This window comes from Olea europaea, chromosome 13, assembly GCF_002742605.1.
Source record: "Olea europaea var. sylvestris chromosome 13, O_europaea_v1, whole genome shotgun sequence".
NCBI classification, from domain to species: Eukaryota; Viridiplantae; Streptophyta; class Magnoliopsida; order Lamiales; family Oleaceae; genus Olea; species Olea europaea.
Window position 1 is genome coordinate 22508831 of NC_036249.1, and position 25073 is coordinate 22533903.

Genomic DNA, 25073 nt, shown 5'->3' on the forward strand with positions numbered 1-25073 from the left:
ATGCCCTTGGTTGAACCCCATTCTAGGGGAGAGAATGAATTTTTGAATAGTGTATTGATAAATAATGTGTGGTTAAAAAGTAAGGAAAAATTTTGAATTTGTGTGTAATATTATTTTATTGAAGATTGTGGTTGAAATGATATTAAAATATTGTAGAAAAATGCATTTTTTCAAAAGAATGGGCCTCAAACAAGGGCTATACCTACACACACACACACACACACACACACACACATACACGCACGCACGCACAATAGGTGTAGGTGTTCTTCAAACTTAAATTTCATTTAGTGATAACAATTTCCTTTTGATAGAGCCATAGTGGATTAAGCTTTGAATTAGGTCCTTTAGCCAAACTCGATACACTCAAAGTATTGATTTAGGCTTAGTTCATAATAGCTAGCGCTGTTAATGATCATGCGTTCTTATTTTGATTCTAGTTAATGTCTTTAGTGAATAGCACAATGCCATAGATATGGCCTCATGGCAACTCTTATATAGGAGAGTCCTTCAAAGGTCGTGTGACCCGCATATCGCGAGAATTCTCAACTCAGTACTCATTTAATGTAAAACTCTTCCCGACATCACTATCATTAGAATTATCACTATAAAGATAAGCATAAATAATACAATACTATTATGAGTCACGTACTATAAGTTGTTTCTGTCATATTGAACCTTCTTCATAGTGGATTAAGCTTTGAATTAGGTCCTTTAGCCAAACTCGCTACACTCAAAGTATTGATTTAGGCTTAGTTCATAATAGCTAGCGCTGTTAATGATCATGCGTTCTTATTTTGATTCTAGTTAATGTCTTTAGTGAATAGCACAATGCCATAGATATGGCCTCATGGCAACTCTTATATAGGAGAGTCCTTCAAAGGTCGTGTGACCCGCATATCGCGAGAATTCTCAACTCAGTACTCATTTAATGTAAAACTCTTCCCGACATCACTATCATTAGAATTATCACTATAAAGATAAGCATAAATAATACAATACTATTATGAGTCACGTACTATAAGTTGTTTCTGTCATATTGAACCTTCTTCATAGTGGATTAAGCTTTGAATTAGGTCCTTTAGCCAAACTCGCTACACTCAAAGTATTGATTTAGGCTTAGTTCATAATAGCTAGCGCTGTTAATGATCATGCGTTCTTATTTTGATTCTAGTTAATGTCTTTAGTGAATAGCACAATGCCATAGATATGGCCTCATGGCAACTCTTATATAGGAGAGTCCTTCAAAGGTCGTGTGACCCGCATATCGCGAGAATTCTCAACTCAGTACTCATTTAATGTAAAACTCTTCCCGACATCACTATCATTAGAATTATCACTATAAAGATAAGCATAAATAATACAATACTATTATGAGTCACGTACTATAAGTTGTTTCTGTCATATTGAACCTTCTTCGTAGAATCTATAATCATAGAGATTGAGTTTCTCGTTGAAGTAACTCCCTAAGGTCCAACACTAAGATTATAGAGTTCAAAATCACAAGGCTCGACATGGGCATTAATAAAATGCATATAGCTAGGTTGGTCCATCAAAATGTATAAAGAATCAGATTTCAACAAAATCAAGACTTTGTACACGTGGAGAATAAAAGCTTTGCAAATATATGATACTTAACTGTTGTCAAGAGGGACATAAATAATTTGTAGTTCGTCGTCGACCTATATAAAATATTGAACGGGATGAGCTTAAACCCATAATGGGGTCACCTTCGGGAGTACTCCAACCTTCGTGATTAGAGATCTTATAAAGAGGTTCAATGTGATAAAAGACTCGCACTGTGTGACTCACACTATATTATTTGTGTTCATCCCTATGCTGATAGTGTTAAATATTGTGCCATCGGAAGGGTTTACCCTAAATGAGTACCAAGACAAAAATTCTCGCGATGTGTGGGTCACACGCATCCTTGGTGAGTCAAAGTTTCCATGAGGCTGTAACTATGAGATTGTGCATTTCTTAAAGACACTAGTATCAAGATAAGAGTGCATGATCATTAACAACCCTATTCGTTGTGAACAGAGCCTAAATCGATAATTGTGGTAATTGAAGTTTGACTAAAGGGACCTAGTTCAATGTTTAGTCCATGCAATTTTCAAAGAAAGATTGACAGTATTTTCAATTCTCTTTCTTTTGTTTGTGTATATATGGATGATATTTTAGTTCATAGTAAAGATCATAAAGAACATATGAAACATTTGGAAATAACTTTGACTAAGTTCATAGAAAATGGTTTAATTATAAGTAAAAAAGAAAATGGAAATAAATAAATAAATAATTGAATTTTTAAGAATAATTCTAGGAGAAGGAAAGATCCAGTTGCAACAACGTATAGTACAGGCAATTCTACAATTTCTAGATAAAATTGAAGAAACTAAAAAATTACAAGCCTTTTTAGGAATATTAAATTACGCTAGACATTTTATTAAAGACTTAGGAAAGAAAGTAGGACCATTGTATAATAAATTATCTAATAAAGGACAAAAATATTTTAATCAATCAGATATAAAATTCGTCAAAAGGATAAAAGAAGTTAAAAATTTACCACCATTAGAGTTACCTTTAGATAGCGAATATAAGATAATAGAAACATATAGATATGAATTAGGAGGGGGATAAATTTTATATTCTAAACCAAACAAGTATAGAGACAAAAAGGATAATATTTATAGATGCGGAAAATATAAGATAAAAGGAAAATATTTAACTAGCCTAAATTATGAAATAATGGTCATCATATATAGTATAGAAAGCTTTAAATTATTTTTAAATACTGAATTTACAATAAAAATAGACTGTGAGGCTATAGTAAAATTTACTAAAAAGACAAATTTTGATAAAATAAGATATAAAAGATGGTTAAAATTATATGAGATACTGAATAGTTTTGAAATTAATATAGAATATATAGATGGAAAAAAAAAAGATTTTGGTAGATAATTTAAGTAGACAAGTGGATCAAAGAATGATGAACTTTGGGAATGTCTCTCTAAAGTATGGCCCCACAAGTATCTAATCTTTGATTAAGAGGAAATAACTTAGAAAGACTATTAGAAAGGAAGCATCGTCTACTAGATAATCACTGGATGACACATGACTCTAAACAGAAATTAGACAGTATTAATGCCCAAGCTAATCATTTTAGACAAATTTATAATCAAGTAGAAAGTAGAAATTTTAGTTTCTTTGCAGTAATTAAAGGTGGAAAGCCCGGTATAAATAATTATTGGCCAAAAGTATTACAAGAAGTAGAAAGATTTCTTGACCCTTTTTTCAAAGGATTTTGTACACTTGATGAAACTTTAAATTTCTATTGAGAAATTATATGATTTAATTTCTACATATCTGAAAGAGTTAGACAGACTATGGCCATGCAAACCACTACTTCTCAAGCGTCATCTTCATCCTCATCAATACAACTGTGATAGTTGTGAAACTATGACCAAAGTTATTAAAAATTTAAATATTAAAAAGCATTTAGAAGAAAGATTACATATACCAGAAGATGAAGTCTTTTCATCTCAACATATTATTTGTAAATATCAAAATAAGATTTTTCGGTTACACGATAGTTTAAAAAGACTTAGTTCTAGAGATACTCTTGAAATAACCCATCTCTAAAGACATTGCTTCCACGAGTAGAAATTATTCTAATAAAACAGAAAGACTTATTGAATTAACGGATTTTATAGCTGTAGGGCAAGAAAATATTTTATTTGAATTAGAACAAAAACTTTGCAATTGCGCCAGTATTGTTCGAAGTTCAATAAAGAATTCAGTTGTACAAGAAATTATAAGAGTTTTCTCTGATTTTAAGTTACTATCACAATGAAAACAGATACTTATTCAAACATGGTCCCAAATACGAATCAGCCAAAAATTCAGCATTTCATAGACATAATTATCCTCCAATTTCCTTTGATTATACAATCTTTAAAGAAGAAGACATTTTCTCTTCAGTTTTACAGTTTGGTATGATAGATAATATATACGTTTTAAGCTTATCTTTTAGATTTTTTCCATCAAAACTTAAACAGATCCTTAATCAATTAAAAGACCATCCCTTGATTCAATTTATTTTCAAGTCCCCTCTCGTTAATAATGATATTGTAATTCCAGTCTATTATTATATATTAATATATGAAGGAGCCAAAAAATTTAGACCATCTTCAAAGATGAATACTAAAATAAAAATTAGACGGATTGATTATGAAAGATGGATCTCTGAAACCGCAACAATGATGGAGGTTCAAAGTAATGATTTCAGACTTGTAGCACAATGGAATAACGGAGTCATTTTTTGCCAAGAGCACCTTGCCATAAAAATCAAAATAGAAAAAATTTCAATACCATATTTTGAACAAAAGAAGCTATATCTGATGGCGTTTCAAGAAACGAATAGAGAATTTACAGAAGCCCTATCAGATACTGAAGAAGAAGAATACATATCCGATGGAAAAGACAATGAAATGGAAGCAGAATTAGAAGAAGCCTACATAGAAATGATGGATGGATGGATAGGTGCAATAATTGAGAAAGAAGAAGAGTTGTAAAGAAAAAAGCAAAATGTAGAGAAATAATAACTAAAAGACAATTATCAGGAAAAGAAAAAGCACAAAGACAAAGATTTCGGAATAAGTCTCATACAACTGTAAAGATTTTACAGTATTGATTCATTTTCTTTAATTATAGATCACATTTGTAAAGTTGTGTAGCATAGATTCCTTTTCTTTAATTATAAATCACAACTGTCAAGACTGCACAGTATCAAAACAATAGACGTGATGTACTATCGTCTATAAATACCAATATCACTCACAAAGGAAGATACATCGAAAAAAATAAAAAGCACTCTTTAACACTTGCACTAAAAAAATTCTCTCAAATCTTTGTAAAGACATCATTGTACATTTAAAGACTTTAGAATAAAGTAAGTTCTTTTCATACTCCTTGTGTAAATTTTTTCCTTTCCTTTATTTAATTTCAGGCAATGCCTAACAGAGGAAACACCAAGCGATTAATTTATTTAGAGGAAACATCACGTCTATTGCTTTGATAATGTGCAGTCTTTACATGTGTGTGATTTATAATTAAAGAAAAGGAATCTATGCTGTACAAATTTACAGGTGTGATCTACAATTAAAGAAAAGTAATCAATACTTTACAATCTTTACAGCTGTATGAGACTTATTTCGGAAGCTTTGTCTTTATGCTTCTTTTCATGATAATTGTCTTATAGTCATTATTTCTTTGCCTTTTACTTTTTCTTTGCATCTCTTCTTTTTCAGTTATTGCACCTGTATGTCCATCATTTCTATGTAGGCTTCTTCTAGTTCTGCATCCATTTTATTGTCTTTTCCATCGGATATGTATTCTTTTTCTTCAATATCTAATTGGGTTTCTATAAATTCTCCATTCACTTCTTGAAACGTCATCGGATATAGCTTCTCTTGTTCAAAATTTGGTATTGGAATTTTTTCTATTTTGATTTTTATGGGAAGGTGCTATTGGCAAAAAATAACTCCGTTATTTCATTGTGCTACAAGTCTGAAATCATTACTTTGACTCCATCTTTCATAATTAATCTATCTAATTTTCATTTTAGTATTCGTTTTTGAAGAGGGTCTAAATCTTTTGGCTCCTTCTTATATTAATATGCAATGATAGGCTAGAATTACAATACAATTATTAACAAGAGGGGGCCTGGAAATAAATTGAATCATCAAGGGATAGATTTTTAATTGATCAAGGATCTTTTAAGTTTTGGTGGAAAAAATCTAAAAGATCTATTTAAAACAGATCTATCATACCGTTTTACATAAAATGGTCTTCTTCTTCAAAGATTATATAATCAAAGAAAATTGTAGGATAATTATATCTAAGAAAGGCTGAATTTTTGGCTGATTCTTATTTGGGACCATGTTTGAGTAAGTATCTGTTTTCATTGTGATAGTAGCTTAAATTTTGAGAAAAGTCTATAATTTATTATATAACTGAATTGTTTATAGAATTTCGAACAATACTGGCGCAATCACCAAGTTTTTGTTCCAATTCATATAAAGTCTTTTCTTGCCCTGCAGCTGTAGAATCTGTTAGTTCAGTAAGTCTTTCTATTTTATCAGAATAATTTCTATTCGTGGAAGCAATGTCTTTGGAGATGGGTTTTTCAAGAATATCTCTATAACTAAGTCTTTCTAAATCATCGTGTAAATGAAGAATCTCATTTTAATATTTATTAATAGTGTGTTGAGATGAAGATACTTCATCTTCAATGATCTATAGTCTTTCTTCTAAATGTTTTTTAAGATTCAAATTTCTAACAACTTTGGTTATAATTTCACAATTATCACAGAGTTGCATTGATGAAGATGATGACGCTTAAGAAATAGTGGTTTGCATGGTCATAGTCTATCTAACTCTTTCTGATATGTAGATATTAAATTCTATAATTTCTCTATAGAAATTTAAAGCTTCATCAAGTGTATAAAATCATTTGAAAAGAGGGTCAGGAAACCTTTCTACTTGTTATAATACTTCTGGTTAATAATTATATATACCAGGCTTTCTACCTTTAATTACTGCGAAAAAACTAAAATTTCTACTTTCTACTCGATTATAAATTTGTCTAAAATGACTAGTTAGGGCATTAATGCTGTCTAATTTCTGTTTAGAGTCACGTGTCATCCAGAGATTATGCTGTAGACAATGCTCCATTTCTTGTGGTCTTTTTAAGTTATTTCCTTTGAATCGAAGATTAGATGCTTGTGGGGCCACTCTTAGATTGAAATTTCCAAAGTTCATCATCTTTTAATCCATATGCACCATGAAGATAATGAGTTAGAAAAGTAATAACTTGTCTACTTAAATTAGCTGCCAAAATATTATTTTTTTTCATCGGTATGTTCTATATTAATTTTATAACTATTCAGTATCTCATATAGCCCTTGTTTGAGTCTCATTTTTCTAAAAATTCATTTTTTTAAAACTCATTTTCAACAACACATTCTTTAATAAAATAATATTACACGCAAACCCAAAATTTTTCCTTAATTTTTAACCACATATTTTCCATTAATCTGCTATTCAAAATGCATTCTTTCCTCGAAAATGGGGCTCAAACAAGGGAATAATTTTAACCATCTTTTGTCTCATTTTATCAAAATTTGACATGCTCATAGAAGGAGAATCGATTGTGAAGTATAAGGACTTTATCTCGGAGTTGTGTATTTTTGAAAGTACCTGCACGAAGGGGGAGGCAACACGAATTAAGACAACGTCATTGACGTGAATTTCTAAGACTTGCTTTTTAACTCTCTTATGATGTTTTTAATTTCTTCTGTTAATTGATATTTTTTACACATTACATATTCCCCCAACGCAGCTTTGGGTGTGCTTATTTCTGAAAAAATAAGCCTGCTTTTTGGCTTATTTGGGTATCATAATCATCTCTCCATGTAACTCGATATTTTTGTATAGCTGTCAAATGTTTGAACTAATAAGAGTAAGCTTCTGAGTTTAATAAGACAGACACTTTATGTATGGGTTTCTGTGATGCATCGAGAATAAGTTCATGGTATGGACTGATATGCTACTATTCTACTAAGCCTTTGCAAAATAAATTCTTGAATTTTTCTATGCACTTTTCTGTTTATAAGGAACTTAGATTGGGATTAAAGTGAAGAGAGCAACATCTGAACTAGGTTTTTTTGGGTCATGAGAGACATTATGTGAAGAGAGCAACATCTGAACTAGGTTTTTTTGGGTCATGAGAAACATTATCTTTGTTTGCCGAAATAAAGGATGAATAATCTGTAATATACATTAGAGAAAATGATATACATCCTTTTTATACCCCCATCCTATACTAGGAATTTATAATCACCAGCAATACATAATCAATTACTACTATACAAATTATAATTATATCCTAGAATATTATACATACCATAAATTATACAAGTATCAATTGCAGTAAAGTCAGCAAATCAAAATACTCTCCCTTAAGCTGGCGAGTAAATATTGCACATTCCCAGCTTGCCTATCAAATTTTCAAAAGCAACAACAAAGACTCCCTTAGTGAGGATATCCTCCAACTGTTGGTGAGTTATCATGATTGGGGTAGTAATATGTCCGTTTTCAATTTTTCTTTGACGAAGTGTCTTTCCACTTCAACATGCTTAGTTTGATCATATTGGACAGGGTTGTGAGCTATACTTATTGCACCCCTACTATTAACTTTCATTGGTGGTGAAGCTTTTAAGCTTAGTTCGATCATACTGGATAGGGTTCTTAGCTATACTTATTGCACCTTTACTATTAACTTTCATAGGTGAAGAAGGTTTTAACTGTACTTCTTTTAGTAATTTTTGGATCCATAGAACGTCGCATGTTCCGTGTACTGGACAGCAATATTGTTTTTTGCTTCTCCAAGTGGCCCGGTTCCCTCCTATGAAAGTGCAGTAGCCGGACGTAGAACTTCTATCTGTAACTGAACCAACCAACCTAGTCTGCATCGGTATAAACTTACACAAGGAGATGCTCAGAATTTTTAAATAGAAGCCCTTTTCCTGCAGTAGCTTTTAGATATCTTAGAATCATTTAAACACTCCTTGGGAGTGTGCACAAATTGACTTACCATTCCTAGTGCATAGGTGATGTCGGGTCTCGTGTGAGAAAGATCATCTTCCCAACTAGCCTTTTCTATCTCCTTTTATCTACTGGATTTTCTTCACCGCTAAATCCCAATTTATGGTTTGGATATATAAGAGTTTCTGCAGGTTTTATTCCCTAAAGATCCCATTTCTTTGAGCAAGTCAAGGGCATGCTTTCTTTGAGAAACAAACAGACTATCTCTTCATCTTGCCATTTCGATACCTAGAAAATATTTGAGATTTCCCAACTCTTTGGTAAGTTGAGTTTTTATTTCTCTTATTTTTTATGAGGTGAATATTTGAAGGATAATGTATGCCAGGATTAGCAGATCAACTGAGATTCTAACAATCCTCTTGTTTCTTTTACCAGATCTTTATTGGAATCAGGCGGAGTGAATTTTCCAATATGGTTCTGATAGGATTAGCTTTAAAATTTTGGTTATGCTAAGTATTTGAAAGTCCACAAATTCATTTACTGGTTTTACCCTTTTAAATTCCCAAAATATTCAATTAAGTACACCAGATGGTTAAGGAATGTAAAATCTAAATATCCCTGGAATTTGAACTATGCCATTTCCTTTTGAAATTCATGGTTGAACATGACTGCATCAACAGGCAAGACATGTTTTGCACCTTAATATGTATTTTCTCTATAAGCATCATATTTTGTCTCTTTTTCCCAGTGGAAAGTAATTGTGATTGATAAGAGTGTTTTGATTTTCTGTTCAGCTATCGGTGTTTCTGGTGGCCCTGACAGCATGGCCCTGTGTGTGTTAGCTGCACATTGGAAAAGTGAAAATCATAATCCTGCTACTACCACGGGAAGAAGCAAGTTCATTGATGGCATTTTGGCAATTGTTGTAGACCATGGATTGCGAAAAGAAAGTACAGAGGAAGCGAACCTTGTTTGTCGACGAATTGTTGATATGGGTAAAAATACCCGTTCTTTCTTTAGGGTGGTTTTGATATAGTTTGAACCTGAAACTTCCATTGATGTAATGTAGGCTGTGTTTAGGAATCAAATGTGAAGTTGCCCGTTGCGATTGGTTGGATGGTAGGCCCAAACCTGGTCACTTGCAAGAGGCAGCTCGTGATAAGAGGTGATCAAATCCACTTGCTTGTCTTTTGCAATCCATCTCCACAACGCAACCCTCCAACCCCCAATCCCTGCACCTGGGGAAAGATGAGTGAATTCCATATGGTATTGAATATTTTTTCCTTACCTTTTCACCCTCTAATGATCTAGGTATGAAATTTTCCAACATATTTGCTTCCAACATCAGATCGGAGTACTATTGATTGCTCATCACGCAGATGACCAGGTTTGCTTCAAATGGAGTATTCTCCTTGTTCTTTCTTCCATTTTTTGATAAGTTGTCTGGCACATGCTCATGTATGTTTGAAGTTGTGGAAAATCTAACAAGTTTTCATGTCATTAAGAAGGTAGTTAAACTTCGTAAAATGATAAAACTGTTAACATCCAAGCTTCCTTCAATGCATTTATTCTTATGTTAATAAGCGCATTTTTATATTAGTGTCCATTCCTTTGCACATCCTTGTGTATGTTTGAAGTCACGTGTGAAATAAACAAATGGTTGCATCTATTAGGAGGCTGTTAACTGTTTGTCGATAGATACTTTTGTTATCATATCGTAGGCATTTCTTTTCATTCTTTTTTCTGAATCTGTGTTGTGGAAATAAACAAAGTCAAGATATCATTGGAAAAAATGCAAAAAAATTCTGGTTCTGAGTCAAAGTTAATAGGCACCATGTGGATGTTAGATTATTATTGCTAAGGCAGAGTCATAATGCAGGCCGAGCTATTCGTTCTCAGATTATCTCGCAATAGCGGTATGCTTGGGCTTGCTGGCATGGCATTTGCTTCTCAAATTTTTGCAAAATTTCCAGATTGTAGTTGTGAAGCATCAAAAGCTCATGGCATTGTATTGGTTCGACCGCTCCTAGAGTTTTCAAAGGAAGATATGTACAATGTAAACCTTCTTAAAGTGTTTATATAGTTATATATAAAATATATTTTATTTCTTTTTTTTTATTTCTAGTTTCATTTTGAGCTAGGTGCAGATACATGTTTCAGTGTTTCATTTGTTAATGTTGCAGATATGTCAAGGGGGCAATCAAGAATGGGTGGAGGATCCAACAAATCGAAGCCCATTGTATGTTCGCAATAGGATCAGAATGTCATTAAATAGCTTGTCAACATGTAAGATGTGCTACTGATTTTTTAAGTTTGATGCACCACAGGGTTATTTACATAGTTTCAAATTTTATCACTAGCTAAGTCTTCACATTTTATTATATCTTCCATTTTTTATACCATTTGTGGCATCGGCTATTTTGCTGGTATTGTTTTCTGTATGAACACTAGTGAATTTACACATTTAACGACATTTAACTTCCGTCCTGTAGCTATCTTCAAGACCGAGTTACAAGCAGTTATATCTGAATGCCGGAGAACACGATTGCTTGTTGACAAACTCTGTTGCAAGTTGATAAATGAGGCTGTGACCATTGTGCCCGTATGTATACTTCAATACCTGAGACTCTTCGTGCATGTTTGCTATTCTGTATTAGACGGGACTGCAAAAAATAAAGATCAAGATTTTCACTTCTTTTTCTTTTTACTTATACTCGTCTTGTTCTCCCTATGACAATCATGAATAATGCTCGATTTAAACACTTTTTGTTGTATACGCTAAAATATATTTTCGAACTTTTTCTGGTTATATTTTGGCTCATCCTGCTTAAAATTCGTTAAATGTGATAATGAGAAGTATTTTTGTCCTGATGATTTCACCCTATCTCCAAATACCAATGCAGCATGGATATGCAGTGATTGATCTAGAAACCCTCAATCCAAAAGAAGTCGAGGACATCTGCCTCGTCAAATTTATAGCCTCGGTGTTGCAGGTATTGCTATTTTGCATGTTTTCATCTCCTACTGCTGGAATTTTTTTGTCAGTTGTATTAGATGACCTACTAATGCTAAAGGTTACATCAGTTCATCTCACAAAAACATAGACCTGTTCGAGGCAGTGCATCAAAATTACTATTGGACTACATTCGTAATTCTCCATGCAAGGTGAAAGAAGTTCTGCCCCTCCTTTTGTATTGGACTTATGATTTATATCTTGTTTGCTACATTACTTACTAAGAAATGCCAATAAAAGTCCTCGTTTGATCCTAAATCAGTTTTGAAATTTTTCTTTTTAATCCTTTTCTCTTTCAAAACAAAGAATTAATTTTCTTCGTTTGATCCTAAATCAGTTTTAAAATTTTTCTTTTTAATCCTTTTCTCTTTCAAAACAAAGAATTAATTACATTTCGGAGTTTGTAGTAGATTTCTTCTTGCAATGTTATCAATGGACGTGTTAATTAAGGGAATTTCTTTTGCATTCTTGCAGACTTGTCTTACTGTAGCTGGTTGTTACCTTTGTCCAGCTCCGGGGTCTAAAGGAACTAAAATCATAGTATGCTGTTCTGTTAATTCGGCATTTCCTCCAAAACTGGAGTTATTTGAAGACTTTATGTATGAAAGACATGAATGCTTTGTTTCGAGCGAGTTAGAGCAAATTATAGCTAGTGGGATAGCGTACTCTGATAAATTTCTCCCAGATGCTTCAAATTTGCCATTTATGGACATAACATCCTCTGTATCTGTTCTTACTGAAGCCAAAAGGTTGGACATTCTTAGTGACTCTACACATAGGAGTATTGTTTCTTTGCAGAAAGAAGAAAGTGAAAATTTTAAGTCTAAACCTGAAATTATCTCCGAGTGTGAGACGAAAGATGATGTACGACATGCAGGTGCTCCTCCCAGCAAATCAATTTATCCTGGACAGGTAGGATACTTCATGAACAGATTTATATTGAACTGGATGGGATTCCGTAAAATGTCTCCTAATGTATCATCTATGAACGAGTTTGTGGGGGACAAGGATTTGGTTGTTGAAGGACAGTGTTGTTGTTCTTGCATGATTGATCATCAGATGGGGGCTGAAGTGCGCCGCATGATTGATGCTGATTGGATATATCTTTCTGACTTGTCCAAGTTGAGAAATATGGAAAATTTTCAACAACAAATTCACTCCAAGAAAACGATCTCGTGTTCAGAGCATGCCAAATTATCAGCGCATAGAGCTCTTATGTCCTTAAAGTCTATCCCAGTTGCCGCAAGAAGAGCCATGCCGGTCCTAGTCAATCCTCAAGGAGTTCTACTAAGTATTCCGGTATGTTACTTGTCGGTTTCCTCCATCCAATGGATAGAAAATAATCTTGATTCTTGATTACTGCATTGTTTGCTTCTCACTGTGATTTTGCCCCTTTTCCATGGGATTTCTAGACATTTTTATCATCTAGTCCATGTTTGGATCTGTCTTCTTGTGCTTATCGAAATTTTTTAAGTTAACCTTGGTATGGGTTAATAAACACAGCTGGTAGCTCAACTTTTAGCGGAAAATGTTGGTCACTGAACTTCATTTTGTTCCAAGTTAGTGAATTTGAACATTTATTAAATTTAATTATTTTGTCTATGCCCATTAGTTTGACAAACGGAAAAGACTTGAGTGAGAGTCTAGGTGGCAAATAACTAGACTACCATGTTACCGTTCTGTTAGTCAAATTAATGGAGCGACTGGATTGTAGTAAAGTTAAAAATTAAGTGACCGACATAATTCTTCTCTTAAGTTCAATGACGACCCCGTATATTAACTCTCTCGGTGTTAATTTTTAGTCTGCTTGCTATCTATGCATCTTTTCTAGGACTAACATTTACTCATCTCAGGGCGTCGGCTTCACACATTGCCCTTGCTTGATGGTATCTGCTGTATTCAAGCCGAGTATACCCCTTGGTGGAGGTCACAGCTCATATTTATAGTCTGTATTTCATGATTTCTGTTCCTATCGACCATCTTTGGCTGAGCTTAAAAGTTACTTTTTTCTAAAAGTACGTAGATTGTCTTTAGACATGTAATTCCCAAGAACCTGTAACGTAATGTCAGAAAAGAGTCAATTTATTTGGTTTTAGAAGTGGCTTTGTACATTTTGATGCTTTTTAATGGTAAGGGTTGATCAGAAATTCTGTTTAATGTAGAATCCTACATTGATAAATGTAAAAACAATAATTATTCGTTTGGTCCCATTATTCCCCATTAAGCTATAATTCATTTTTCTGAGCTTAGAAGTTACTTTTTTTCTAGAAGTACGTAGATTGTCTTTAGATATGTACCTCCCAAGAACTTGTAACCTAATGTCAGAAAAGAGTCAATTTATTTGGTTTTGGAAGTGGCTTTGTACATTCTGATGCTTTTTCAATGATGCTTTTTAATGGTAAGAGTTTATCAGAAATTCTGTTTAATGTAGAAGAGTTTTTCCATATGTATAGGGTTTATATCATAGAAGGTATACAGAAATCTCACATGAATGTGATCCCATATGAATAAAAAAGTATCAAAAAATTCACCCCACCACACCCCTATTGTGAGTGGTCTGTATGGATTATGTGAAGTCAGAATCTGTACGCCTAGCATCTCTCAATGTAGAATCGTACATCGATAAATGTAAAAACAATAATTACCTGTTTGGTCCCGATTATTCCTCATTAAACCATAATTCAATTTTTTGAGTTTAGAAGTTACTTTTTTAGAAAAAAAAGTACGTAGATTGTCTTTAAACATGTACATCCCAAGAACCTGTAACCTAATGTAAGAAAAGAGTCAATTTATTTGGTTTTAGAGGTGGCTTTGTACATTCTGATGCTTTTTAATGGTAAGAGTTGATCAGAAAGTCTGTTTAATATAGAATCTTACATTGATAAATTTAAAAACAATAATTACCCGTTTGGTCCCGATTTTTCCCCATTAAACTATAATTCATTTTTCTTTCTCTTATCAATCATATATTCTTCAATAAAATAATATTAAGACATAAATTCAAAAAAAAAAAAATTTCCTTATTTTTTAATTACATTCATCCCAAGATTACTATTCCTCTAATTATAATGTTGAATAAGGAAGGCCAAACAAGCACTAATTTAACAAAAGAGTTTAACTCACTTGATTCATAATGTGTGATATATATACCATTCCGAAGTGATCTATTAATTTACTAATAAGTCGTTTCATAGCAGTTGGTGATCTGGGTTGTTTTCTTCTCAACGATAAAGCTTATCTCCCATTGTCTCATTGGCCGATCTTGACCCATGTTATTTGATATCATATCTAGTATTCAGAGTTTTGCTTCAGTTTGATACCGCTCCGAAACGTTTATGCAATCTCTGATTTTTTATTTTTTTTTCCAAATATAGGTGTCAACTTGTAACAAGATACAAAGTATTCGAGAAAACAATTTGTTAGTTTTGTAATTTTTATTTACTTCACAATAAATTTAGGAAAAATTGCATCTGTCATCTCCAACCTTTTCAAACTGGCTGGAAAAATTAAAGTCTTAAACGAATTCTATCATTTGGAGAATCTAATTTTTTTTTTTAAAAAAAATAAAATAAAATAAAAAAGGTTAATTAATTATTTATTTTTAACTTTAACTAATTAAACTATTTATTTATTTTAAACTAACATGGATACTTTTTCACGAGAAGTTCAAAGCTTCATTTTTTCAACGAGTGAATAGAATATCATAAGTGAGATTGAACTTTTTTAAGCTCAACCAAACAGCTCTTACAACGTCAAACGAGTGGAAGTATATTTTTCAACGATAAAAATGAGGAAATTGACGTGGCAGGCTCTGCATCCACTCGACTGCATTTCCTGATTCCTTCTAAGCCTCTCGATAGAAACTGAGAAAAACAAATCTTTCAAATTTTTTTCTGATTTATGATTATATATGTGGATAAGAATAACCCAAGTAGATGCCACTTCACTACAATACAATCTCATTTCATACAGATTCCACTCTGCTACCATGCAAATTCTTCCCCTTCATCTGGACCCAACTCAAATGAACAAGGTACTATCTCTCTCTGTAGAGTGTGTGTTGTGCGTGCCATTTTGATACATACCGATGATCATGCGTTAAATAATTTTTGTTTCCCATTTTCTGCACTGGCTTCTTGAATCTGTTGCTTCAAGTTATAACGCAATGGGTAGTTAATTTTGTGCGTGGGTAAGTATGGAGGTAACTGATAATGTTGCTTTTGAATGATTCTGTATTTAAAGTGAGTTCAGTCAGTTACTCTTTTTAAGATTTCGTTCATCTTAATTCCATTTGTATAAGCCTGATCCCTACATGCCAGAGTAATAAGAGAATAGAAAAACATTCAGAAAACGAGAAAAGAAATTCAGATTTACTGTAGTTTATCATTTTTGATAGAACTTGGGATTCATAAGATCAAACTTGTTAGTAGTAGCACGCACCCTTGTCATTGGTAGGTGTTTTCATGTCTAATTAATGTGGGATTTATCCTTAACATGATTCCAAGACGGTAGATCAAACTTGTTAGGATCAGCACGTACCGTTGTACATTGGTAGGTGTTTTAATGTCTAACTAATGTGGGATTTATCCTTAACATGATTCCAAGACGGTGGCTCGTCTGAGGACACCAATCTTGGAATACAATTCAGTGCTGGTCCTGTGATTTTTGGGGCCTGAGGCGAACTTCCTTAATTAGACCCTAAAAATTATAGTATGCATGCAAATTTTATCAATGTCTTATGAAATCAATTATTAAACAATAAGGAAAATGTATTATACAAAATATTTTTATTATAATCAAATAACAAATTTGACAATGTCCCAAGTGATTGGTTAAATACTAAACAGTCAATGTTTTACCATTTTGTGTCAAAAGGATTTCAATATTAAAGCTTCAAAACACAAAGGAACTAGAGAAATAACATTTAATTCCCAATCAAATAAGTGGTATCTAACAATCAAAAAAAAATTATGATTTACTTGAAGCATTAGATAAATTCAATTCTCCATACAAACATGACATAAGAGGTGGTAGGCATCTGAAAGTTCTTAAGAATTTCTACTTTAGTAATACAGAAACCCCACAAATATAGCAAAGCATCTATCAATCTACATAGCTACATAGTATTTATTTTCAAAAGTTGCATTATAATCATATATCAATCATAATTATAACTTAACGTCATCTATTAATTAGGAAAAAAGACAAAAATAACATACATATTTAACTCTTTCGTCTTATAATATCCGATGGAAAGTAAAACAACACGATTATTAGCACAATTCTTTTTAAAGAGAACCCAAGAATTCAAGGAAAATATTTGTTGATTTGTTAATTTTTCAACTCAAATAGTCTCAAGAAAAGTTTCTATCTATTTTATGAATGATGAGTATAAAAGTAAACTATAATCATTTTAAGAAAATAAAATAGAATTACAAACCTAAGAGGAGGATAAACTTGAAGTAGCAAGCTTGTTTTTGGAGAATATCACTCACAAATCAAAAAAGAATTAATAGGATTTTCCATTGGATCTAACTTAAAATTAACTATTAATTGTAGATTCTTTCTCGCACGCATGCACATAGGCCAAACAGGAAGTAAGAAATTGGCCTTAAATCTAGTTTTTTTATCCTTTAGAGAGGGAAAAAAAAAAAGAAAAGAAAGAAAATCGGAGGCCTCCTTCTTAATTGGGCCTCAGGCAGAGGCCTCATTCGCCTCTGCCCAGGACCGGCCACGATACAATTGCTCATGTGAGCATCAAACAGATGGAGTTAGTCATTTGAGCTTAATAAGCTTTGATATCATATTTGGACTTGGTAGGATCAAATTGCTCATTTGAGTAATGGGTTTTTTAATATGACTTTGGATTTCATCTTAAAAGGTCATTGTTCAATTTGCTGGTGTAATGGAGAAAGAATTACAAGGTTACCGTGCTCCTGTCTATCTCGTCTATGCTAAAAATGTGCCATTAAATCCTTTATATAGATGATAAAAATATTAGGCTGCCCTAATACATGTGTGGATTACCCAGCATATTGCACAGTGCAATTATGTTCCACATTGTCCGCCAAATTTTATAGTTGTTTTCTTAAATGTGCTTAAATTTTCTTTTCTTACTTGGTGGGGATTTATGATATTGGTTGTCGTTGCAAGTTTAAACCGTCCTATTATAATTCGATTGACAAGAAGTTTTAGTAAATGATACTTACATTATGGGGCTTCTCACTTTATGGTTCTTCATATGTTACATCTTTGATGCTAGCTAAGCTTGCGTACATACATTCGCTTAATGATGTGTGTACAATTCAATAACATTTCAAAATTTAAATCAACTAAGTTTCTTCATCCACTTACTCGATGCGTATTTGGTACCTTGTATTAGAGAGGATTGGAAATTACAATGATGAAGATTTTATATTCTTTTCTTATTTTAATAATAATGTTTATTATATGGGAGTCCTCCTTACCAGACAAATAATAAATATACATGTCAGTCTTCAGAGCTTCTGAACTATGATCTTGAACGCCCTTTTTTTGCTCCAAATTTCCCATCTGTTGATCGCCTGAGATGAGATGGGCAAACAATTGACGTTTTCTAGGACTAACAAGCTGTCCAATTGTTACTCATCTCAGGGCGTCGGCTTCAAACATTGCCCTTGCTTGATGGTATCTTCTGGGCTTCTGAACTATGATCTTGAACGCTTTTTTTTTTTTTTTTTTTTTTTTTTCCAAAAAAATATGCATGCAGATGTAGGCATCTCACAGAAAATGCATTTACAAAGTACTAAACTGACACTGATCCAGTGGCTCTGACTTATTGCTCAGTACTACCTAATGTAGGAAAAGTCAGTGCTAAAATTTAGAGTAAAACTTTAGATCAGCTTACTTGGTTCTAATGTTGAACCTGTGCATGCAGCCATAAAAATTGGATTTCATTGAAGTTTGTTAAATTGATTAGTTCAGTACTGGATAACATTTGCGTAGTAGTTGTGTATTCTTTTTGTAAAATAGTCACGCAACTATAATTAATATGCCAAGTAAATAGCAGGAGAAGGATCAGATGCATACAGGTAACCATTAGAAGATATGGGAGACTCCCGTAAAGAGAGGACCCAATCTATAGTCAAAAGAAAGCAGCTGAATGGAACAATCACGAGCAAGACACAAATTCAAGCATCAGTCTTCATGGTATGGCTAAAGTAACTCCATGAGTTTATTGACTTTATTTGAATTGTATGAGGGGTCTTATATAAACAGTTCCTTGGATGGTATTTATTTATTATTATTATTATTATTTTGTGCTAATATATGGGCTTGCCATATCCAATAGAGAATTAACGGCAAAGTTGAAATATTGTTTAAAAGAAAATTAGTTTGTGTTTTCAGACCATTATAACATTGAATTTTGAGATACTTTATACCGTGTCTTTAAAATTTTGATATTGATAGTTTTGTATGTTTATTTAATTTCGTTTGTGAAGTTTGAGAATTTTACATTACATGGTTTACTAACAATATTCTATCTTTCACAATTGTGCACCTATAAATTACTTCTTGCTTAACAGTGAAATTCCACTATCTGAGCATATCAATCAGCTGATCTTCTGATTTATCTTTCTCGGAAATGATTTCAGCAGCTGTCGATCTTTTGTGTCTGAACTAATCATTCCAAATTGCTCAAACTTATATTAGACTGCCTCTTTGTTGAACAAATGGCTACACACATTGATTGCTTGTCCATACCTTCATTGTTGTGCAGGAGCCACATGTGCAAGAGGAACAATTACATCCTTTTTCAGCTTCAATGAATGCTCCAAGTGAATCCTCCTGTCCCATTTGCTCAAGCTATAATAGTTGCAAAACAGTTCTCTCAAGAACAAAGTTTATGAATATTTTGATAGAGAAGGGGAAACCTCGTGAAGTCCACTCTGTTTTCAAAGGTTTAACGGAAGAAGGACACAGGCCAACTCTCGTAACGTACACAACTGTTTTAGCTGCTCTTACTCTTGAGAAGCGTTTCAAGTCAATTCCGTCACTTCTTAATAAGATCGAACAGAATGGACTAAAAGCCGACTCTATATTCTTCAATGCAATGATTAATGCTTTCTCTGAATCAGGAAACATTAAGGAAGCAATGAAAATATTACGGAAAATGAGGGAGAAAGGGTGTAAGCCAACAACCAGTACCTTTAATACCTTAATTAAAGGGTTCGGAATCATTGGTAAACCCGAAGAATGTCTGAAACTGTTTGATATCATGTTACAGGAAGAAAATGTGAAACCAAATGACAGGACGTATAATATTCTCGTTCGAGCTTGGTGTAACAAGGGAAACATTTCAGAAGCATGGAATGTGGTCTACAAAATGATTTCAGCTGGCGTTAAACCTGATGTTGTGACGTACAATACAATAGCAAAGGCTTATGCCCAGAATGGTGACACCAGTCGAGCTGAAGCAATGATATTTCAGATGCTAAACGACAAAGTGAAACCGAACGAGCGGACATGTGGTATAATTGTAAATGGTTATTGTGGAGAAGGTAATATGACGGATGCATTCAGATTTGTGTACAAGATGAAGGATCTTGGAGTGCATCCAAATCTTGTCATATTCAACTCACTCGTCAAAGGGTTTCTCGACTGTACTGATCCCGATGGAGTTGATGAGGTGAGCTTTGGCTTTTGATGATGACATAATGAATTTTTCTCAATCAAAATATTTTATGTTAGAGATGAATGAGAAGAATCGGTCAGCAGTTTCATTGATATTGTTGAATTGCTTCAGTTTCTTAATTTGGCAAAAGGATGTTTATGTCCTAGACAAACAACGCCATGCACCGTCTCTCTCTCAACCTTTCTTCTTCTTCCATTTTTTTCCTCCATTTTTTTTTTGTAATAAAAGAAACAAATCACAGATTTTCCCTTCTTTTTTAATACAAAGTATCATTATGTAAGATCTCATTCATTTATTGCCTAGCAGATGCAAGGCTACTACTGGATATTCCAAAGTTAATATGTTGTTATTCCATGTGTTAGGTACTAAAGTGGCATTGGTATTTTCCTCTTTGTATAGTCTACCTGTGAAAACTGTTTTCTTAATTCTCTTATTGATTTATGCAGACACTGACACTGATGGAAGAATTCGGGGTAAAACCTGACGTGGTAACATTTAGCACTATAATGAATGCATGGAGTTCTGCTGGACTCATGGACAAATGCCAAGAAATATTTGACGATATGGTTAAGAACGGCATAGAACCCGACATTCATGCATTTAGCATTCTCGCAAAAGGCTATGTGCGTGCCGGGGAACCAGAAAAGGCAGAGGCGCTCCTGAAAGTCATGGGGTCGTCAAAAGTTCATCCAAACGTAGTAATCTTCACTACAATCATCAGTGGATGGTGTAGCACTGGTAAAATGGAGTATGCTCTAAGAATGTACGAGAAAATGTGTGAGATGGATGTATCCCCAAATTTGAAGACCTTTGAAACTCTAATATGGGGATACGGGGAAGCAAAACAGCCATGGAAAGCCGAGGAGTTCCTCCAAAGTATGGAACAGACGGGTGTGCGTCCTCAGAAGAAAACTATTCAGCTTGTGGCAGATGCATGGCGAGCCATCGGTTTTCAAAGTGAATCTGAGAGAATCTTGAACTTTACTGCAGAAGATCAGATAGTTGCATCGAATGCTAATACAGATGAGACACCAGAGAATGGCGTAAAAAGGATTTATAGTAAAGAAAAACTTGACGGTTCTTATTCAAATTTGTCACCGACATCTGGTACCATTACAGGATATCAGAATGGATCAACTGCTATCAATTCAAGAAGCCAGATGGTGCTCAAGAGATCCAAGTCTTCATCGGAATGCCAGATCACTGCAGTTAAATCCATTTTTCGCTTTCGTACTTGTGGGTTCAAAGCAAAATCACCATTGGTGTTTTGCAAACATGATTATGTTTTGGTGCGAAGCTATGGGTACTCTTCATGTATGGTGGCGTTTTAAGTTTCAAAAAGCTCGACGTTGCCTTGTGAATTTCTTGCATATTGCAAGATTAACCAACACATGTATCTATACATCTTCTATCTTGTTGGGTTATTCTATGACAATTCATCTTGTATCTATGCGTTTACACCATGTGGTAAACCTATTCATTTCCTAATTCAGTTTCTGATTCTCATTATTGTTTCCTGAGATTGCATATTGTAGCTTACTGCTGTCGTCTGTTTGAATTTGCTTTCCACCTTTCGAGTATGATACTGTATTAGAACCAATAGAAAAGATACAGCTTCAGTCATAATTGCAGAGAGTTTTGCTTAATACGATTTGTTTTGAGGCAAAAAAATTATGCACCAATCCTTTACAAAAGAAAGAAGTTACTTAAATCAGGGAGGACGATATTTCTCATCCCCTAATCCCGCGCCAAATGCAACAGGAAATTCCCACACAAACTCTTCTAAAATTTGTATTTTTTATGCTTTTTAATTAGGAAGTGTCAAGTTCAAATTTAATTATAAAATCGTTCGAATTCGATTCAATTCAGTTCATTGCGATTCCATTCAATACTTCGATTCCGTAATATAAATAATTTTTTTAATATTTTACAAAGCTACATTAGTCAATCTTAACTTTTGCAAAATAATATAACTAAATCTTACTTCTCTCTCTATGTTGAATTTTTCATAAATTCGATTATTAAAATCATCGAAAGAAAAAGATAGTAAGCTCATAATCATTAAAAGAAGCGCCGTCAAGTTTCAATTCGATTTCTCCAAAAAAAAAAAAGGGAAGCACTACAATAAAATAACAAATTTGAGTAAAAATTTAGATCAAATTAATTAAGTTGAGCTTGAACCAAAAATTAAAAATACGAAAAATCTTATTTTTGGACTTGAGCTATATTAACTAGTTAGCTAATTTATTTAAAAAATAAAAAAATTGTCTCATTTAAAATAAATAAATTAAAAAAAATTAAGATGATTCAATTATTTGATTTTTAATCTAGAATCGAGAACCAAATCAAATTCATTGATTCTTGATTCAAATACCCTTTCGAGTATTAAACTTAAAAAGAACAACTCGGTTCAGATCCGATTCGTGATGCCCAGCCCTATTTTTAATTCAATCATACATATACAAAAAAAAATATTAACATTAAGAAAATATATAAATAATTAATTTGAAGTGAATAGGAATTAAAATCCATATTTAAAACTCTAGCAACACTACCTGCGATGACAACAATTATGCTCCGTTTGACAGACATCCATTCCCATGGAAAATGCATGTTGGCCAATTGTGAGTGTTTGATTGCAAAAAATTTCCATGAAAAGTGAATTCCATGGTGCTCAAGTTTTCCTTGATTGTTTGGATAGTGGGAAAGTGAATTCCAGGATTTTTAAAACAACTTTTAAGAATTATTGCAAACAAATATTTTCTTTTAATTGTTAATTTCTATGTAAAATAAAATCAAACAAACATCAAAATTATATAATTTTCTTTATTTATTATTATTTTTTTTTGACAACGAAAAAAATTTCAACCTCAGCATCACTAAAATTTATCTCTTTATAATTAACAATTTTTATACAAAACAAACCCAAATTAACACTAAAAAATACTTTTATTTCAACATTTTTTCACATGAAAAATTATATCAATCAAATACAATAATTTACAATTCTCAAAAAAATAAATTGTAAACAATTCTTTGAATTCGTTTTCTTTCCACTTAAGTTTCTTCTTTACAATCAAATGGAACCTTATAAAAAATACTAGAAATACAATATCTGAAACCCTTCTGCTCGCTTTGGCTGGCCTCTTCATCTAAATTTGCATTGAGAAACAAAGGATTTTGAACTAATATTTCCTCATGATCCGATCACCCGTCAAAATCATCATTATTCCTGCATTATTCTTTGCAAGATTGATGAAAACTACAGATTTGAAAAACGAAGTTCTGACAAATCATTCTCCATTTCTCTTTGAAGATTTTAGTTCTCAAATTTGTAGCCAGGCTCCTAGTTAATTGTTATCATTGCTTAAAAGAGATCCTGAAAATAGCAATCAACTTCATTTGATTCACTGTAGCTTTAAGTGATTGATGAATTTTTCAGAAGCGATGCTTGATTATGATGAAGATAGAAGTCATCCATCGTTCCATTCATTCATGTAGTGCATGCTCTTTCACTACAGCCAGATTGAAGTTATCTCACCATTTGACCTTGAATCTTTTAATTACTATAATCTTCATCTTAAAAATCAAATTGAGTTCATAGATTTCCTTGGTTCAATTTATGGGCCCGAAACCCATTGAACTTGACAATGAAAGAGAAATCATCAAATCTTTGAACACCCCAAAAATACTATGAGGTGTTCAGAAATGATCAAAGTAGTTAAATAAACAAAAATTAAAAAAAAAAATTTTATCAAATGGATAAACATCTTACTAGAGAGATGAAAGATAGAATAACATCCTCTGTTAGAACATGTAGTTCCCCAACGTCCAAATGAACTAAAAGAGAACAATGGATAGCGAGAGGAACACGGATAATATAGCTTCAAGGGAACGAGTCAAGCAGAAACAGCTATATACATATATATATATATATTCTGCAGACCAGATAAAGAAGCTGAGAATTAGCATAAATTAACAAGAAGCCCACCAAATTGTGCTAAAAAAGAAACACGAAAATTCTCAGATTTTTCAGAAACGAACAAATTACTAGACCAGATAAAGTGTAAACATATTTAGTTAGGCTTACTAGACCAGTATCAAGTAAAAAATCAACAAGTCTGAAGAGCCCAACTTCAATTTACGAGCAGAACAACACCGCCCTTCCCAATTATCTAAACAGAAGAAAGGAGGCTGCCTGAATTTCTCCTCAAATTCACAACACAAAGCTGCAACTATATTGAAAATTTGTACTGTAATGGGCTCAGAGAGTTGCTTTATGTGCTCATAAAAGAGCAAACGCTCTTCTCATACAAGAGGTGTCAGAATAAAGCATTAGTCATCTCTGCCCAATTTAGAAGAAAAAAAAATTTCATTCTTTAAATCCAAAGGGACTCAGTTTATGGGTGGTGATATATCAGGTTGGTCGGCAAGGTGTATCATTCGAACACCATTACGACGAACGAGACCAATATCAATTTAGTCGTCATCGTCCCACATTGTAAATTGACATTTGGACTGGAATTAACTAATCAGGAAGACACTAATAATACAAAAACCATAGAAAAAGAGTTGATTTTTGAATTAGAAAATCAATGGGAATCATCAGATAGGAGCGAAAGACTATACAAATTTATAATCACATAATGTATCATTTGAACTATGCTTCTAATCATCATTTGATCCCATTTTATTCATCAATTTGCAGCAAAAACACCAAGGGTATACAAATTTCACACAAATATATAAATGTACACATAAACCTAAAAAAAGGATCTG

The 25073-nt window shown here is 32.9% G+C and overlaps 2 protein-coding genes across 9 annotated transcripts in view; both read left to right on the forward strand.

The window, feature by feature from the left end:
- LOC111407892 overlaps positions 1–14046 on the forward strand; it is a 16830-nt gene extending 2784 nt beyond the window's left edge. Inside the window, exons 2-11 of one of the 6 annotated variants that reach the window (XM_023037590.1) lie at positions 9402–9602; positions 9688–9772; positions 9919–9994; positions 10487–10663; positions 10791–10893; positions 11100–11209; positions 11511–11600; positions 11692–11772; positions 12095–12919; positions 13474–14046. In XM_023037590.1, the coding sequence (XP_022893358.1) occupies positions 9402–9602; positions 9688–9772; positions 9919–9994; positions 10487–10663; positions 10791–10893; positions 11100–11209; positions 11511–11600; positions 11692–11772; positions 12095–12919; positions 13474–13566 (1841 nt within the window). In that variant the 3' untranslated portion in view covers positions 13567–14046. The other 5 variants (XM_023037593.1, XR_002705223.1, XM_023037591.1 and 2 more) reach the window with 5 other exon arrangements.
- Positions 14047–15504: 1458 nt separating this feature from the next.
- Positions 15505–21808, forward strand: LOC111407894 (pentatricopeptide repeat-containing protein At5g25630-like). Of its 3 annotated transcripts, none has more exons than XM_023037595.1 (4): positions 15505–15653; positions 18669–18808; positions 19380–20288; positions 20741–21808. In XM_023037595.1, the coding sequence occupies exons 2-4, from the start codon at positions 18707–18709 to the stop codon at positions 21623–21625; spliced, it is 1896 nt and encodes a 631-aa protein (XP_022893363.1). In that variant the 5' UTR covers positions 15505–15653; positions 18669–18706; the 3' UTR covers positions 21626–21808. The 3 variants fall into 3 exon arrangements, with proteins under 3 accessions (XP_022893363.1, XP_022893364.1, XP_022893365.1); XM_023037596.1 differs by having other exon boundaries at positions 15522–15653; positions 18666–18808; XM_023037597.1 differs by lacking the exon at positions 15505–15653 and adding an exon at positions 15672–15809.
- Positions 21809–25073: the final 3265 nt, after the last annotated feature.

What these genes read in the sequence shown, in the direction of transcription:
- LOC111407894 (XM_023037595.1), top strand. Translation starts at nt 18,707, where the DNA reads ATGGGAGACTCCCGTAAAGAGAGGACCCAATCTATAGTCAAAAGAAAG. An exon ending in TTCAAGCATCAGTCTTCATG is followed by an intron (nt 18,809 to 19,379) that starts GTATGGCTAAAG and finishes ATTGTTGTGCAG; the next exon opens with GAGCCACATGTGCAAGAGGA. An exon ending in ATCCCGATGGAGTTGATGAG is followed by an intron (nt 20,289 to 20,740) that starts GTGAGCTTTGGC and finishes TGATTTATGCAG; the next exon opens with ACACTGACACTGATGGAAGA.